The 19354-nt window shown below is 44.4% G+C and overlaps 1 protein-coding gene across 9 annotated transcripts in view; it reads left to right on the top strand.

The window, feature by feature from the left end:
• The first annotated feature begins 12483 nt into the window (after nucleotides 1-12483).
• The window catches only part of OSBPL9 (oxysterol binding protein like 9), a 146104-nt gene continuing 139233 nt past the window's right edge, over nucleotides 12484-19354 (top strand). For 2 of the 9 annotated variants that reach the window (XM_036755064.1, XM_036755061.1), the window contains exon 1: nucleotides 12484-12610. In XM_036755064.1, coding sequence (XP_036610959.1) covers nucleotides 12500-12610 — 111 coding nt within the window. In that variant the 5' untranslated portion in view covers nucleotides 12484-12499. Of the gene's footprint in view, nucleotides 12611-12854; nucleotides 13305-19354 lie in introns of those variants that run through there. The other 7 variants (XM_036755059.1, XM_036755057.1, XM_036755065.1 and 4 more) reach the window with 6 other exon arrangements.

Raw genomic sequence — 19354 nt, 5'->3', positions numbered from 1 at the left:
GAAGACTGGGTGTGTCAATCAGGAGCTGAAGCTGAAAGAAACTTGTAACCTGATTGGAAAATAGGGCTGATTAGTTAGTGATGAAAGGTTTTATTGAATCTGGGTATTGACTATGAGAAAGATTTTGGTTTGTGTAATCATTAAGCTTTGCCCATGTAAGATATGACTGAATTTTGTTTCCATAGAGATTATATAAAAACATGAGGTCTTACTATTGGCTAGGGGCAGGAAATTAAACTGCATTTCAAAGCAGTTGAGGAAGCTGGCCACCTGACAATTAGCATATTTAAAAGGCAGGCGCCTTTGTTCTCAAAGGGACTGCCAGGCCCAAAGTAATTCACCTAGGGCTGAGATCTTTATTATGGATAATCCTGCACTCCTCTTCAACTCACCTTTGTCAATCCTCCTCAGCAAGGCAGACAAAGGGAGGGGAAACTAGAAATGTTTTAGCTTGGTTGTTTTGCTTGAAAGGGAAGTTGCCCACCTCTTTCAAATTCCTTAGGCCTTTTGTTAATTCAAACCTTTTTGTAAAAACTCTGAAGAATTGGAGTCAAGGATTGGAATGCATAAAATGAAGCTTGGAGAAAGCAGGGTGCCAAATTCAAATCTGGATGCTCCATAAAAGCAAATAATGATATGAAATAAAATTTTCTTATTTTATAAGTTCATTCACGGCCAGGCAAATATTCCTGATACTTGGACCAGAGGTAGTGGGTAGCTCAGAAGAGCTGTTCAGTGTTGAAGAATATACAGCTAAATAAATAAAATGTATTTAAGGTATTAATGTATTAATATATGTTATGCATGTATTTATATATTAACAAATTAATATAGAAATACCAGAAGTAATAGGATCAATAATTTCAATATGTGGTAATCTTAAAATGTAATCGGAGTCATCTTATTTCTAAGTTGTATTTTTAGAGTTCCCTTAGGCTGTAAAATTTGAAAGACTCTTGTGAGGTCTGAATTTTGTTAGATATGAATTGAAAAAAAAAAGTGTGTGATAAAAATATGATAGTTTGAAACTGTTATATTTGGTTATGCAAGTTTCTAAATACATAAAAATGTTTAAAGCACTAAATTTATATGGTCAAACATACATTTGTATGGTTTAAATGTTGTTAAAATTGTACTATCAGAGAAAAATGCTGCACGGGTTAAAAAGCTGTTATTGTTCAGCTAAAATTGCTTTGCTATCACTTAATAGCATTTGTGAGATTATTACCTAAGACTTGTGAGAATCTCCTGTTGTAATTGTTATGTACAAGAGGTTTTGTGAATAGAAAATTTGGAAACTTTTTGATATCTAGAAACTCTGTAATAACAAAGAATTGAGTTGTTATAATACCTTGGGAATTTATGAAAAAGCAATTTTTCTTATAATCTAGATGTTGTTAGATTAAGAATTGTACTTAATCAAGAAATCGAGGCTGGTAACTAAAACAAGGATTTTGGACTTAAATTCTTGAATTTTATGACTCCCTGGATGGGACCAAGGGATAGAAGATAAGGCAAAGATAGGAATTCTAAAGAAGTTAAAGTTTAAAAAGTGGGGACTGTGTTGAAAAGCCAGTCTCTTCCCCCACTTCTCCTCCTCTCCTTTGGTCTAGATAAGAAAAGAGCTTGATCTATGCCCACCTGGTAGAAGGGAAGGAAGGGGGGAGGAACAGCAGTTACTGGGATTTGAGTTTTTGCTGAAAGAAAGAGAACAGTGGGGGTAAGAAGCCTCCAAACCTGGCTTCTTAAAGTCAGCAGAACTGATGAGATTAGATGTGAGACGGGGTTTGATTTGGTAGTTTTCATTAGTAAAGCTTGCCATCTGATGGAAGAGAACCCACCCTCAGGGGGTAATGATATGGCAGGTCTCTGTAATCAGAAATAAGCAGGTAGTGACAAAAGGGAAGGTATCTGCCAGAATCTGTTACCATTGTGAAAGAAGTTGCTTTTATGGGGAAAAATGGAAAATTGGGTAAATGCAAATATGTGAAATCTTGTTGTTTTTAATAAAATGACTGGTTACATTGGTACTCTTGTATAGTCAAATGAAAGATAATACTGTTTCTAAATATTAATGGGAATAGTTTAGGAAAAGGGAAAAGAAGTTTTATGAGATAAGATACAAATGTAAGGTTGAATCATTATCCCATAGACTAAGGCTTGGATTTAAAGTTCTATTGTATCTATGTGAGATAGGGTCCTTAGATGTTTTAAAGTGATATAAGAGCAATTAGGTATTAAGACAAATAGTGTAATTAATTACTGAAACTAAATCAGAGACATCTCCAGTTTAGGGAAAAGAATCTTAATGTAAGTCTCTTTAAGACAGATAGGTTGTAGAATATTTTGTATTGATGAGAAAAGTTAAATGTGGATTTGAATTCATTCCATCACCTAAAACATAAAGTTATATTGTTCCATTGTTTCAGATCAGGCATAATTAGAGAAAAATAGAGGAGAAACTGATGCAAATGTGTTAGAGCAATAACTTATGATCTTAATGGGAAGATTGTTTGAACAAGGGAGGAAACGCATGCAAGCTATTTAGAGCTAGCTTTAAGGATGTTCTTTAAGCAATGTGAGATTATAGTCATATCTTAAACTGATCATTGGAACTTGCCATTCAAAGACTTAATGGGACTGTTAACTGACTGTTTTTCTGAGTCTAACTCCAGGTGTGAATATCAAGGAAGGCTGACCCAAGATGCCAGTGGCCCTGTGGGAGGGCAGGCATGAACTGGAGGTATGATTTCTTGGCAAAGTTGAGAGGGCAACTGTTCAGCATGTGCTGAGGTGGAACCCTCTTGACTTGATACCCTTAACTGAAACCTGGCAGACTAGGACTGGCTCAACGCAGCTTGCAGTTTGACACAACTGGAGTTGATAGGAAGCTGGGGAAAATATGGTCCCCTTACTCTAAGTCCCTACTCTTTTAGTGTCAAATTTCTATAATCAGAAGGTTTTGAAAGTACAGTAAAAAAAAATCTATTAAAATAATTGATTATGGAACATCTTAGGTTGCTATAGGACTGAGACTGGTGTTCTTGTATAGGGTCTTGTATAAATTAGGTTTTTTCTTGGTAATGGTATGGAGATGATTAGGTCAAGGACTTGTGAGAATGTTATTTGGTTAATATCAAGCTTGTCTAAAGCTTTGTTAAAATTAGTAATGTTAAAAGAAGAATGGCTTGTGGTTTATTTTGTAAATGCCATCAAAGAAACATGGCATGACTAAAAGTTTATGATGTTATATGTACTGTGTTAAAAATTGATTATTTAATGTATTTATGCATGTACTGGAGCCTGTTGTTAATTCCTTAGTGAAATATCTTCCTCCTGGTGAGGAAATTAATAATGAGTTAATGTAAAGTATAAGAAACTGGGTTCTGATGTGAATTTCTTAAACATGACAATTGGCCAAAGTTCTAATTTTTAATTTGTAAAAATGATCAGGATATAAGGATTAGAAATGGTAGTTTAAAATTGTGCTAAGGTAATTTTTGTAGGAGAATGGAAAGAAAGCTGGTTCCTACAAGAAGGCAAGAAGAAGATGCTGGAGATGGCTGGAACAAATACCAAGGATCAGAGGGCTTTATTGATGGATGTTCCCTGCCAGACAGCCTTATAGGAAGAGACTTTTGAATCTTAAAGGGACAAATGCATTATCGTTTTCTTTTGGGTCTCTGTATCTGTATTTACAAAGGGGACTGCCCCCTTTGATTTGTCAATGTGGAGATCAACCTTTACCCCTTCCCATATTCGCTTAAAGGGGTGATGGTTAAGGGGAAAAGAAAGAGAGTAAGGGAGTATTAAAAATGTGGAAACAAAAAATTGAATAAAAGAAGAGGGGGGAAATTGTAAGAAATGGGAGGAGTAGTTTTGTTTCCACAGAATTGAAGGTGTACCCTTCCCCCTCCCCCACCCCAGCTTTAGCAGAAACCAGGCCTCAGGTTGGTCGGGTGAAAGGTCAGAGGCTTGTATGCATGCTTAAATAAGCCATTTGAAGAGGGCATGATGTAGGCAGTTGGGGGTTGTATCTGACCAATGAAGAGTCTGGCGGGAGATTCAAGGTGAGGGTCTATTAAAGGACTGGTGTCCATCTGAGTCCTTTGTACTTTCTCCTGTATCCTGTTCAGGGGAGGTACTCATTTATTCGGGGGAATAAATGTAAATTATAATTGAAACATGCCTGACTTCCCAATGAGTCTTGCTTATTCCTAGATAACGTGAGTATGTTTCTAACAATGACTAAATAAGGAAAGGCTCACTGTGACCTGAATTGAATGAGGCCAAAGGAATTGCCCCACCCTCCTCCTCATTTCTTCTCCTAGACTTTCGGATGCCACCTCCACCAGTTGAGTTCCTGATATGGAAAACCTGAACCGACTGGATTGACCTTGGTCCCCTAGTCCTCTCTCTGGTTTTTCTGGCCTAGATTGTAAGCCCTCCTCCCAGCTAATGGTGAGAAAGAATAGAGGTGGGCAGGAATCTTTTCATTAAGAGTATAAATTAAGGCAGCTTTCCCTTTTACCTAGCTTCCTCCATTATGGAGGTGTGCCCAAATCTTACAAGGTTTGTAAAATAAATTTACTTTGCTTCTCCTAAAGATGTCTCTCCTATTATTTGAAAATTCTGTCCCATATAAACCTATGCAGGCTATGCAGGAAGTAGCTGGCAGTGAAGAGGCCAGGGAACCATACAAAGTGGTTAGGGAGCTATATGCTTTTTAGTGGTGGTCAAGCCCCTGAAATACTGACATGCTGGGTCTTGCTCCAAAGAATTCGACTCAAACCTTCTCACAGCCAAAGAGAGAAACAAAGCTTATTACAGGTTCATCATATTGGGTTGTCTTAAGAAAACTTACCCTTTGTGACACTGTTTTCACAAGCAGGCCAGATTCCATCTGAGGTAGATGGAATCTGAGCACCTTCATGGAGGCAAGATGAAACTTATATACACAAAGATCGTAGGAGGGATCTAGGGTGGTCCTGAGGGTCTTGAGGAGGAGTCTAAGGAGGAGCTTGATAGGACTGGGATGAGGTCAGACTCCAGGAACCAAGAGAATGGGATTAAGGGTGGGAAGTAGCTGAAGGCTACCTGAAGATAACAGACAATGTAAGGCTAGGCTAGTTTAAGGGTAACAGGTTGGTGCATAGACACTTTGATAGGATCAAGGGTGGAAACTAGCCAGACAATGGAGGGCTAGGCTAGGTTAAGAGTAACTTAACCTAGAGATTTGGGCCTAACAATATTGAAAGGCTTATGGCCTCAGGCAAATGCCACATCTAGTGGGAAGATTCAAGTGATGAGGGTACAGTTTCTGGGAACCCCCTCAAACTCTCCTTGAATCTTCCCATTGGATCTGGCCTTTGCCTAAGGCCATAAGCCTTTTATTATCTAGGCCCAAATCTCTACCTAGCCTAGCCCCCTATTGTCCAGCTGCTTCCCACCCTTGATCCTGATCAAAGTATCTATACCTTAGCTCTGTTACCCTAGCCTTCTGTTGTCTTTCCTCTCTAGGAAACCTTCAGCTATTTCCCAACCTGGAGTCTGACCTCACCCCAGTCACCCTAGTCCACTCTAAACCCCTCCTCTAGTCATCCCAGACTACTCCAAGACCACCCCTCAATCCCTCCCACAATCTTTCTGTATCGAAGTCTCATCTTGTCTCCATGAAGGTGCTCAGATTAAATTTAGCTCAGCAGGGGACTTTACAATATAATACTCTCTTGCAGCTAGAGTTGTACTGCCAGTGAGAAGGAAAATGGAGAGAAATTTCCTACGTAATGGCCTTCATCGAGCTCTCTCGAAACCCTGTTCTTAGAAAAGATTGTAAGATGCTCATAGCTAGAGCTGCCCCACAAAGGGGCAGTGGGGGTCAACAGGACATTTTGGATGACCCCCTCCTTATGGCTCCCCAGAGCTTCAGCCCCAGCCCCTGCTCCTGTTCCCCAGCCTCCCCAGAGCACCCTTGTTTCCTATGCTCCCCCTTCCTTGGCCACCCCCTCTTTCCCTTGGTTTCCCTTCCCTTTTCCTCTAGCCCAACCCCCCTCTTTTCCTGCCTCCTTCACAGTCCAAGTCTCCTACCCTGCATCTCCTCCCATGGCCCCCCTCCCCCCTTGGTGATCCCTGCTCAGGTCTCAGCCAAGAGTCTTGTTGAGGTGCCTCCCTCTGTGGCCCTGATGAGGGCACAGTCTCTGGGAACCCCTTGAACCTGTATGGGGTGGATAATTGTGAAGACTTCACAGGGTATGTCTAATGGAGAGGTTTTGGGATTTGGCCTTGTAATTTTGGGAAGGCATGCCCTTCCCTCTCTCTCTCAGATGTTAGAAGATAATGAACTTCCTGTGAGCTATTTGTTCTCTGTTCTGGGAAGGGTCTCTCCTTCCCCCATCCCATTTCTCCTTCTAGACTTTCAGAGGCCACCCTGGCAGTTGAGTTGGACGAACCCGGATCAATCTTGGTCCTCTGTGTAGTTTTCGAGCCTAGACTGTAAGCCCACCCACCCCAGCCAATGGTGAGAAGGGATAGAGGTGGGTGGGAATCTTCTTCATTAAGACTATAAATTAAGGAAGGTTCTCTTTTACCTTGCCTCCTCCCTTATGGAGGTGTGCCCAAGTCTTGCAAGGTTTGTATAATAAATTTACTTTGTTTCTCTTAAAGATGTCTCTCCTATTATTTAAAATTCTGTCCCATACAAACCCTTGAACTCTCCTTGAATCTTCCCACTTGATCTGGCCTTGGCCTGAGGCTATAACCTTTAGGCCCAAATGCCTACCTTGATCCTCCCACTCGACCTGGCCTTGGCCTGAGGCTATAACCATTAGGCCCAAATGCCTACCTTGCCCAGTCCTCTATTGTCCAGCTGTTTCCTACCCTTAATCCTGTTTCCCATCCTTAATCCTGATCAAAATATCTATACCCTAGCTCTGTTACCCTAGCCCTTTATTGTCTTCAGCTATTTCCCACCCTGGAGTCTTGAAAGGCAGAATTAGCCAAATGGAAAAGGAGGTCCAAAAGACCACTGAAGAAAATACTACCTTAAAAATGAGATTGGAGCAAGTGGAAGCTAGTGACTTGATGAGAAATCAAGATATTATAAAACAGAACCAAAGGAATGAAAAAATGGAAGACAATGTGAAATATCTCATTGGAAAAACCACTGACCTGGAAAATAGATCCAGGAGAGATAATTTAAAAATTATTGGACTACCTGATAGCCACTATCAAAAAATGAGCCTAGATATAATCTTTCAAGAAATTATCAAGGAGAACTGCCCTGATATTCTAGAGCCACAGGGCAAAATAGAAATTGAAAGAATCCATCGATCGCCTCCTCAAATAGATCCCAAAAAGAAATCTCCTAGAAATATTGTCGCCAAATTCCAGAGCTCCCAGATCAAGGAGAAAATATTGCAAGCAGCCAGAAAGAAACAATTTGAGTATTGTGGAAACCCAATCAGAATAATCCAAGATCTGGCAGCTTCTACATTAAGAGATCGAAGGGCTTGGAATATGATATTCTGGAGGTCAATGGAGCTAGGATTAAAACCTAGAATCACCTACCCAGCAAACCTGAGTATCATGCTCCAAGGCAAAATATGGATTTTCAATAAAATAGAGGACTTTCAAGCTTTCTCAGTGAAAAGACCAGAGCTGAATAGAAAATTTGACTTTCAAACACAAGAATCAAGAGAAGCATGAAAAGGTAATCAAGAAAAAGAACAAGAAAAAGAAATTGCGAGGGACTTACTAAAGTTGAACTGTTTTGTTTACATTCCTACATGGAAAGATGATGTGTATGATTCATGAGACCTCAGTATTAAGGTAGCTGAAGGGAATATGCATATATATATATTTATATATATGTATGTTTATGTATATATATGTATAAGGGAATGTGTGTGTGTGTGTGTGTGTGTGTGTGTGTGTGTGTGTATAAAGAGAGAGAGAGAGAGAGAGAGAGAGAGCGGCACAGGGTGAGTTGAAGATGAAGGGAAGATATCTAAAAGAAATAAAATCAAATTAAGGGATGAAAGAGGAATATATTGAGAGAGGGAGATAGGGAGAGATAGAATGGGGTAAATTATCTCTCATAAAAGTGGCAAGAAAAAGCAGTTCTGTAGGAAGAGAAGAGAAGGCAGGTGAGGGGGGAATGAGTGAATCTTGCTCTCATCAGATTTGACCTGAGGAGGGAATACCATACTTACTCAATTGAGTATCTTACCCCACAGGAAAGAAGAAGGAAGAAGATGAAAAAAAGGGGGGGATGATAGAAGGGAGGGCAGATGGGGATGGAGGTAATCAAAAACAAACTCTTTCGAAAGGGGACAGGGTCAAGGGAGAAAATTCAATAAAGAGGGATAGGTTAGGAAGGAGCAAAATACAGTTAGTCTTTCACAACATGAGTATTGTGGAAGGGTTATATATAATGATACACATGTGGCCTATGCTGAATTGCTTGACTTCTTAGGGAGGGTGGGTGGGAAGGGAAGAAGGGAGAGAATTTGGAACTCAAAGTTTTAAAAACAGATGTTCAAAAACAAAAAAAAAGTTTTTGCATGCAACTAGAAAATAAGATACACAGGCAATGGGACGTAGAAATTTATCTTGCCCTACAAGAAAGGAAGGGAAAAGGGGATGGGAGGGGAGTGGGGTGACAGAAGGGAGCGCTGACTGGGGAACAGGGCAACCAGATTACACGCCATCTTGGAGTAGGGGGAAGGGTAGAAATGGGGAGAAAATTTGTAATTCAACTCTTGTGAAAATCAATGCTGAAAACTAAATATATTAAATAAATTAAAAAATCAAAAAAAAATCAAGCCTTGCTCTTAGATACCCCTGACCTAATTCTTCGGGGGTGCCACACACTCCTGAACCCCGAAGCAGTGTGGTACACAGAACAGGTGGTTATGAGAGCTCGGTATGAAATAATCACCTTTAATTCCCTCCAGGGAAATTGTCCTTTCTCTATACTCTTATACTGTCTCTTTGGTTTTTGTTTGTTTAACTTCCTTGCCAGATTTCTGTCCTCCAGGCTCCAAGTCATCAACTTCCAGATGACTGCTCAGACCATGTACCCCTTGAACCAGACCCACTGAGGCAGGGACAGCTCTACACCCCTTGCCAGCAGGAACCAGTTTCAGAAGCTGAGACCTTTGTCCCTGACCCCAAAAGAATTTGGGTCCCATTTGTTTGAGGGAGGAATGATGAGGGTACAGTCTCTGGGAACCCCCTTGAATCTGGTGTACAGTCTCTGGCAACCCCCTTGAACCTGATGGGATACAGTCTCTGGGAACCTCCTTGAACTCTCCTTGAACCTTCCCATTGGATCTGGCCTTTGCCTAAGGCCACGAGCCTTTCATTATCTAGGCCCAAATCTCTACCTACCCTAGCCCCCTATTGTCCAGCTGCCTCCCACCCTTGATCCTGATCAAAGTATCTATACCTTAGCTCTGTTACCCTAGCCTTCTGTTATCTTTCATCTCCAGGTAGCCTTCAGCTCTTTCCCACCCTGGAGTCTGACCTCACCCCGGTCACCCTAGTCCACTCTAAACCCTTCCTCTAGTCATCCCAGACTCCTCAAGACCACCCCTCAATCCCTCCCACAATCTTTCTGTATAGAAGTCTCATCTTGCCTCCGATTCAATCTAGCTCAGCAGATTGATTCTGGCCCACTTGTGAAAACAAGTGTCATAATTGGTAAGATTTCTTAAGACAACCCATTATGGCGAATCCTTAATAAACTTTGCCTTATTCCTCAGCTGGGAAGGCTTGAGTTGAATTCATTCAGCAGGACCTGGAGTGTCGGTGTTTGGGGTCTCAAGCACCCCTATGGTTCCCCTACCATCATCATTTTTCTTTAACCTCATCACAATGGGAGCTCAAGGGGACTCTCACAATCTAAACCTCATCAGTGGCACAGTGGATTGAGCACTGGAACGGGAATCAGGAAGACCTGAGTTCAAATCTAGGCTCAGACAATGTAACCCTTGGCAGATGGCTTAATCTCTGCTTGCCAACATTCTCCTCAACTGTTACACGGGGATAATATTAATGCCTTACTTCACAGACTTGTTGTGGGGATCAGATGAGATGACATTTGTAATGGGTACTCTAGAGATGCTTATTCTGTTCCCCTCGTGCACCCCTTCTCAGAATGTTTTTAAAAGGTTAAAAGACAAAGGATTAACCAATTATACTGAAATAAAAATGTCATCGAACACAGAGTGTCAATAGACACTCTGAGTCTTCATTGGGCAAATGGCATTTGGTGGGAAGGGAGTCAAACCTTGGATATACAGCTTGGGGCACTCTTCCCCCAGTAAGGGATGGTGATTAGGAGCCTAACAATTATTTCTCCTAGACAAATAATATTTAAGGGAGTGAATAGATAAAATTCTAGCTCAGAACCCCAAAAAGTGACCAGCCTGATTATAGCCTTTAATTTCCTAAGGGACATTGCTCCCCTCCTGGGAGGAATCAAAGTCTCTCTTGGAGAAGGGTGGTCAGAGGAGACTTCAGAGATATTTATTCCTGATTCCCCTAGGCATCTAGAGTGATCCCTGTGGACACATATAACCTACATGAGCACCACATAAACATACACACATGCACACACATACACATACTCACATACAAGAGATATACAGTGATTATGAGAGATCATTCCAGAGGGAAGGAACTAGAAGTGAGGAATGGGAGGGATGAGAAAGTGTAATAGTAATTAAGGTAGGACTTTTTGCTGTTATTCTCTTCTGTGCCTTTAACGAGTCTGGCTTTTGTTTGAATGGGGCAGATAAAGTGGTATCTCGTCTAGGAATGTTTCTCAGCACTAGGACAAGCAGGAGTCATTTATTTGTATATGGCGGTACTAGGGATTAATTTTCCCACACTCAAAATGGGATTTTAAACTCTTCTTTGAGTACTTTTCAGCACTGAGGTAATCAAGCACCCCAGGGCTCTGAGATGGGTATAGGTTGGCATTTGACTTTTGGGGCACACTCATGGAAGGGGTGTTGAGACTCTGGGCAAGCTGTAACCCCCCCAGATGTTGATTTGTATTTGGTCTGTTTATATTGTGTATGTTTGTAATTTGTTGGTATTTGCTCTGAGGCTCAGGTTGCTGGCTTTTCCTCCTGAACTAAGTGAATGATATTTGTATGTTGGATTAAAATAAGACTGTTAACCCTTTAATGTTTCTTTCCTTAGTAAAGCAGATCAAAGAACCCATGTTGGCAGCCCTCTGTGTGCTGGTTGTTGTTGGTTTTATACAGCCACAGTAGCTGCTAGCCACATTGTTGCTACAGAAAGGTCCAGTGAGAATGAAGTTTGGACTCTAAATATAATTTAGCATGGCATGGGATGGTAGAGTCCTGGTCGGATTCCTCCCTTCCATCCCCAGCTAAGGTTAAGACCAGCCATCTTTTACTTGTCTCCCAGCTCAGTTTCTGACTCTGTGCCAGAGAAACTTGCCTACTATGCCTCAATTTGGGTACTTTCTCCCCTGCCACCCAAGAACGGCCCCCACCCTTTTTGGCTATTAATGTGTTATCTTTGTAAGCTTCTTGAGGGCTTTTGCTTATATTTGTATTCCCAGCATTTAGCATAGTACCCAACACACAGAAAATACTTTAAAATGTCAATATAATACTGCAGTGCTTACTTGAAAGGGTTGTGTGGCTCATACCACCTTAGTACTGAGAGGGCATTTAGTACAAATCCCTCACTTTAGGCACAGACAGGTTGTGTCATGCCTGATTGGAGGTTTAAGTGGTAGCTAAAAGTGGTGCAGGGCACAGAGGCTGGACCTGGAGTGAGGAAGACCTGAGCAAATCGTCCCTCAGTCACAGGTAGCTGTATGACCTTGGGCAAGTCACTTCACCTATTTGGCTCACAGGTCTCATCTGTAAAATGGGCTAAAATATCCCAGGGCTGTTGTTGTGAGGATCAAAATTGATAACCTTAGAAAGCATGATGTAAAGGTTACTATTATTGCTAAGGGTTTGAACCCAGGCCTCGTCTGTACAATTTCTAACTCCATTGTGCCTCTGGGAGGCCACATTAAGGTCTAGAGCTGGAAGAGATCTTAGAGACAGGTCATGGCGTCCGACCTCCTCATTTTTATAGAGAGGGGGTAGCCTGAAGCTCAGAGACCCAAGGTCACCTAGGGAGGCACAGAGGTGAGATTCGAACCCAAGGCCTCCGACTCCACAGTCGGAGCTTTTAATTTCATAAAGCCGTTTGCAAAGTGGGGCACTTTGATGCCTCCCTCCTACACAAGAAAAGCCCCTAGGACGTCTCTAAAAGCGCCCCAGAAACCAGACCTCTCCCTAACATTCTCCTCCTCTCCCCGCCTCCCTTCCACCCGCTTCGGTCCTTGGGCCCCGCCCCGCCGCACTGGCCACTCCCATTCCCCGCCCCAGGCCCCGCCCCTCCAGACTCGAGCCTATATAGGCGCGTGACGTCAGCTCGTTTGTTGTCATTGGCGGCTCCCAAGATGGCGTCCATCATGGAGGGGCCGCTGAGTAAATGGACCAACGTGATGAAAGGCTGGCAGTATCGCTGGTTCGTGCTGGACTACAACGCGGGGCTGCTGTCCTACTACACGGTGAGGAGGACGCCGCCCACCCAGACACGAAGCCTGGACATGGGGCCCGTACGGGGCTCGGCCCGCGGGGTGGGGGGGGGGTGTTGCTGGGGAGTTGGGGTTGCTATGCTGGGGGCTCGGCGCCAGCCGGGGGGGCGGGGCCTAGCGGCAGCCTGCCAATGAGGAGCGGCGACGTGGGGGCGCGGCCAATGAGGAGGCCAGAACTTGGCGATTTATGGACCGGGCGTGGGCGTGGGGTGGGGTCCTGAAGCCTGCCGGCTCGGGCGGGGCTGAGAGCATGGGGAGGGGGGCGGGAGGACAGAACTTGGCTGTGGGGGGAGGTGCGCGCCCCCCTCCCCACCCCACGGTGGACTTCTACCTCCCGGCTACGCCCATCCGCCTTAGTTTTCCTGTCTGTTTCCTGTGTGCCTGGGTGGACTTAAAGGTTCTGCGCCCACCCCCCACCCCCCCATCTTAGGGTCCCTCAGCGGTCTCCTCCACTCCGGGGGCATTCTGAGACCCAGAGCCTGACGTCTGGTGGGGGGAGGGCGCCTAAGTCACCTCCCGAAGCCCCATGGGGCTGGGGCGGGGGCAGCGGGGAGTGGAGGGAGCTCGTGACCTTGGACCCCTCGTAAGCGCCGGGGCCTCCTCCCTCTGGTGCTGCCCCGGGGGATGTTGACCCCTTGACCTTCAGGGACTCTCCCCTCCCCCTCAGGTAACTTTGGAGCACCCAGCCCCTCAAGCTCAGGTTCTCCACTTGGGGTCCGCTAACTTGGGTGGGGGGGGGTGACCTCTTTATTTCCGTATAACTGGTTCCCTCTGCATTCCTTCAAAGAGTTATCCTGAGAAGGGGTATCCGGGCTTCCCCAGACTGCCGCGGGGCGGGGAGGGGTCAGTGATCCCCCAACGGTCACTTGGCCTAAGTGGACCGTCACCCCCTTCTGCGAATGAGAGCTTCACTTAACGCTGTGATGTCAGCCAAAAGCTATGTTCTGGAGGACACTTCACCGATCACTCGAGTCCCGGACGTTGGGTTTTGTAGGAAGGAATGCCTTCCGAGGGAGACGTTGTGCTGGGCGGAGAAAGAGAACCCCCCTTCCCCTAGGACTTGACCTGCTACTTGGGGAAAAGAGATGAATAGCCTGCTGCTGCGAGGGCCAGGCTTGAATTCCTCCCGAATGCTGAGAAAGTTTTGAAATTTTAATTTCTTCTGCATTAATGTATACTGCTAGGGGGAAGTGGTGGAGAATGACAGTGGTTTTGTGTTTGTGAGGAGTGTCAGATGTGACGGGAGTCAAGTCTGGAGAGAACCCCGGCTTCATCCTCCGGGAGGTCCCACTCAGCTGGGGGGCGTCATCCCCCTCCCGGGGCTCAGAAGGTCCCTTTTGTCTCCGAAGCTCAGGTGGCTGTCTGCACTTCTCCTTACTGTCTTTGACTCGGATTTCTAGCTCTGGGCAAGCCCTTAATTTCTGTATAATACCTCCATTTCTAATCCCCACCGCCCCCCCCCTCCCCAGAAATGGAGAGTTGTGCTAGGGAGGAGAGATCATCCCTAAAAGCTAAGTGGTGCCATTTGATGGGACTTCGCTCTGATTAATAATTACTAATAGCAGTGAGGTACTTAATGATCTAGGAAAGTCTTCAGGAGGCTGGTCACCTTACCGTTGTGGTCCTCCTGTAAAGTGGGGGTAATACTGGCGCTTAGCCCACAGGGTTATTGTTTGGCTCATATGAAATAATGAAGGCAGAGCACTTTGCCACCTTTAAAGAGCTCTATAAATGCCTGATGGGGATGTGGTGTTGTTAAGTTCATTGTTCGGTTCACCCAATCTTGGACTGCTGTTCCCTGTTAGGCCTTGGAGATAGAAAAATAAGGAACACTATAGGTTCTGCCCTCAGAGTGCTCACAGTCAAATGTGGGCCAAGAACTAGGGGTAAAGAATGATAAAAAATTAGGGTGACCTGGAGAGACAGAAAAAATTCCAAGCCGTGATTTGATTAGGATTAGAGAAATCCTGTTACTGCTCACTAATTTGGATTTTAAGCTTTGTGGGATCACATACAGCGGGCTAAATGTTTCCAGCCCTGTAAGAGATACCGGTGGGATGCAGCGATTGATCCGAGGGCCTCAGAGTCTGGGAGACCTAGATCCAAGCTCTGTGCCCTTGGGCACACACTTCACTTCTCAGAGCCCTAGGCCGTCCTCTTAAGGGGAGAAATCACTGAATTCTTCTCTTGTGGAAGCGCTGTTGGTCTTTGTTGCTAGATTTCTGCATTAGCAGTTTCTTTATTGGGAGTTCCCTATAAACATGAAATCCTGCATAGTATTGTGCACGGTTATGTTCAGGTATCTGTGCATGGGGAAAAGTGAATATTCAGCCTACAATTTGCAAATCCTGTAGGTCAAACCTCGAGGGATCTGTAATTTTGCCAGTATCCTCCTCCAACACAGATTGCAAGCCCTCTGTAACTCACTAGATGGTTTTTGAAATTTGCTGTGGTTGGAAAAACTCCTGCCCTGTGGGTAACTTCTTGCTGTGTTTTTCTGTCTATATTTAGCCAGGTTACTTCTTGAACAGCAGGCATCTTGTCTCAGGGAGTGTGCAAGGACCTGCCCAAGCTTAGGCTTCCCTTAGATTTTACCCTTTAAGAACCTGGCTGGGGTTGCTACTAAAATCCTATGGCTCAGGTAAATTATCAGGTCACCTGTGGCAACTCAATGCTGATGATAATCTGGAAATCCTCCTGAACCTGTCTAGCCACTTCTGGTCAGTAAAATCTGGGGAAAGTTTTCATCATTGTACCCCCTTGTGGCCTGCTAGTCACTTCTCTTCCTGCCTTAGCAGACTGTTGAATAAATGTTCACCTAGTGAGTGAGGACGGAGTCCTAGCTTTGGCTAGGGAGCTAAAAGCTGGCCTTAAGAGGCCTAAGAAGGCCAAGACCCTCCTTTCCCCTCTTCTTTGTGCAGCTTTCAGATCTCTGGTCGGTGGATTGCAATTGTAGCCAAATGTGGTGGTGCCCCCAGTCCCTTTTATCTGTGCTCCTCATCCTTCTTTCTGAGGTCGGAAGCCAAAAGGTCACCCTTGCCAAGAGAGTTAAGCTCCCAGTTCTCATTAAGCCCAAGATCATTTTTTTTCTTCCTTTTCTCTCCATTAAAATTTGGGGCTGGAGGAGAATGGTTGGTGAAATGTATTAGCCCTCATCCCCAAGTTACAGAAGTGCCAGCACTTGTGGGGAGAAGATGGGCCCAGTGGATGTGTTGGACCTTTCTGATCAGTGTTGAAAGAGACACTATTTGTAGGTCTATTTTATGGCATGTGTTTCTTGAGGAGGAGAAGGAGGATCTGCCTAGGACTGGAGAAGAAACATTGAATTTGAGCTGATTTTTGAGCCCTGACTTAACAAACTACATGGTTTGGGGTGTGCTGTTTAACCTCTTTGGGCCTCAGTTTCCCCATTTGTGAAATGAAAGAATAAAAAAGCATTTAGTAAGTGATTATTCTTTGTGAAGCCTTGGTAACTGCCTGCAGAGGAGGGCTGGATCAGTAAGGCATTTCTATAGCTCTGGGCAATTGACAAAATGCTTTTCTTCCAGAGTAGCCCTGGTAGATTGTAGAATACTGACTAACAGTCTGGTGGTCTTTGGATTGTACCTCTTTGTCTCCTGGTGCGTTTGGCCACCTAAGGTAATCTGACATTAAATATAATGTGATGAGATTTCATCAGGCAGCCAGGTGGCACAGTGGGTAGAACACGAGGCCTGGAGTTCACAAACCCTGAATTCAAATCTGGTCTTTCCTCAGCTGCAGATGGGGATCACAGCAGTACCTAGGGCACTTGATAAATGCTTCTTTCTCTCTCCTGTTTCCCCCCTCCATCCCTCTCTTCTTTCGCTCTCTCCCTTCAGAAACTGGTTGCTCTGGACTTCTGGCCCTGTACTTGTAAATTCACTGGCACCCAGAGAGGCCAGGTTGAATTAAACTTTGAGATCGCTGTGACCAGAACTGTCTCATTGAGTGTGGTGGCCATTTTATTTTCCATTGGCTTGGAAGTCAGTGCAGTTGCTCCAAAGATTATTGATACCTGTCATTCTGCCAGCTATGGGCCCAGAGCTTTTCATCATCATAAGAGTACTGAGATACTTTATCAAATGCCCAGCTAAAATTTAGTAAAACTAAATCTATGACTTACCCTCGAGCTGTTAGTTTAATAACCCTAAGGATGGAGTGAGTTAGCTGTACCCTCTCCTGCTGAAGCCAGGCTGCCTCTTTGTATTCACCAATCATCTCTTTGATCTATTCCAGGATTTTCCCAGGAATCAAACTCAAGCCCACTGCTTTCTAGTTCATAGATTCTGTTCTCTGCTTTTTTGAAAATGGAGACCTTTGCTCTTCTCCACACTTGTTACATTGTGTGTTTCTCCAGTCTTTCAAACATGATTGACATTGGCTTAACAGTCATATCTACCTGTTGTTTCCAGGATACAGTTCATGTTGGCTGGATGATCGGGATCCATCAAGGACAGCCCCCTGCTTTTGGGTGGCCTTTTTGGTTCTGTCAAAGGTCATTGTTCTTGGCAGAGAAAATAGAAGCAAACAAAACCAGCTCCTTTTGTCCTTAGCGTCTTTTCCAGCCTGAGCTCATTCTGGATTCTGACAGGCCTGGACTATGTTATCATAATATTCTTCTTGTTATCTTGTGTTATTTTGTGTTCTGTACATACCTTTTTTTTTTTTACTTGCGTCTGAGGTCGTACTTGAACTCAGGTCCTCCTGACTCCAGGGCTGGTGCTCTGTTTGCTTCACCACCTAGCTGCCCCTCTGTACATACCTTTTTAAGAGCTGAATTTATTGATCAGTTCTCTGTGTATGATCTCTTTGGACCATTGCCACTTTCACTCCTCACTGGAGTTATTTGCCTTTGTCTTCAGATTTTCAGTCTTGCAAGTTTTCTGCTTCTTCGCTGTTTTCCTCTGCAGACTTTTAGACCCTGGAATCCTGCCTATCCTTTCTTTGGATTCCTTTGGAATTTGCTGTACTAAAATTTGAGGTGCATGTGTAAATGAAGAGACATACATGAAATGCTTTCTATGTCCCAGATACTGTGCATACGTCATAAAAGGCTCTGAGATGTGCTTACATTCTAGGAGGTGCAGTAGGGGAGTGATCAGAGAGGAGGGTGATTTGTGCCTGGGAATTCGCAAGGATGGCGGCAGGGTTGGAGAATAGTTGGCAGGCGTGTTCTTTCCAGGAATGGACATGAGTTTGATTGCTGTTCTCACAGCAGGAGTGGGAGGGGAACATGTAGGGGGCAGATGGCCAGGAGTCATCATGGTGGCTGCTCACCCCTCAGGAGTGAAGGCCTTTGGGATAGCCCTGGAGTGCCCACTCAGACTAAATGGCAGCCTCTGTCTGACTTTTTTTCTTCCTGTGGCACAGATATTAACATGCAGTTGTTACTTTTCCCCCATGGTTCTCCTCATTTCTACCCAGTTAGTGGTGTGACCTTGGGTAAATCGATCTTCCTCATTTCCTCCTCTGTAAAATGAGTAAAGGGCCTTGATCCTGCAGAAGTGGAATGGATTCTGGCCCAGAATTCTGCAGCAGAATGTAACAATTTGGGGGAAGAAAGTGGGAGCTTCCCTTCCTGCAGCAAATGGCGTTTGTGAGATGGATATCATGTTTCTAAACACAAACAGCTTGGGCCCGGAAAAGAACAGTGTTGGAGTGATTGAGCTTCAGACTTAAATCCCACATCACCCCCACCCCTGATCTCCCTCCATTCCTTTCTCCTTGAAGCACTTTGGAGGTGGCTGAAAGAACTCTTTGCTTTGGCTTGGAGTTTGCTGTATTCTCTGTTGTTTGTCCACACTACAGTGTCCAGATTGTTGACAGCTGGGTATCTTTGGGGGTTGAGTTGGCTTTGGCTTTTATAACAGCCCTTTGTATATGTTATCTCATTTGTTCCTCACCAGGACCCGGAGCACAGGTATGATCCTCCTTGTACAGTTGAAACGATTGGTGGGGAAGGGGAAGAGGAAGGGAGAAGGGAGAGAATTTGGAACTGAAAACCAAATAAAATGGAATTTTAAAAAAACTCTGGCTCAAAGATGGTATCGTAATAACTGAAATTCAGAGTTTGCAGGTTGTTTGGCTTGAAATATTTCATTTCATCCCCCAAACAACTCTGAGGAAAGCAACGTTGTTATCCTCATGTTACGGATGAGGAAAGTGAGGGCTCAGATGGTGTGACTTAGCCAGAGTCACATAGCCTGGTCTTTTGACTCTGTCTTGGGCTCTTTCCTTATCATGTAGTTCATGGAATCATCTGTTTATTGCCAAAAGCAACCTTAGAGGTCATCTCGCCTCAACTCTGTCCTTTTACATCTGTGGAAACTGAGGCCCTGAGCAACGGTGAATCGATTTGCTCAGGATCATGCCAGGGGTAGGGAGCCAAGTCTGAGTCCAGCTCCCTGTCCCCATACTTCATTTGCCAGTTGGCAAGCATTTATTAAATACCTACTATGTACTGAACACTGTGCTGAGCAGCGAGGCTTAGAAAGGTACAGAAACAGACCTGACCGGTCCCCAGTGTCTGCAGAGCTCCCTGTCTGTCTCCCTGTGCCAAGCTGGGCAGGACAAATGACTCACTGTCCTCATCAGGCTGTGCTCTGGTGCATTTTCTAAATCTGTTTGGGGACTTTTATAGAGGAGAACTTGACTGCCCCGCACTGCCCCCCAAATGTGGGGTGTTTAGAACTAGCC

Source organism: Trichosurus vulpecula, chromosome 4 (assembly GCF_011100635.1).
Source record: "Trichosurus vulpecula isolate mTriVul1 chromosome 4, mTriVul1.pri, whole genome shotgun sequence".
NCBI classification, from domain to species: Eukaryota; Metazoa; Chordata; class Mammalia; order Diprotodontia; family Phalangeridae; genus Trichosurus; species Trichosurus vulpecula.
This window is presented reverse-complemented; position numbering and strand designations above follow the sequence as displayed.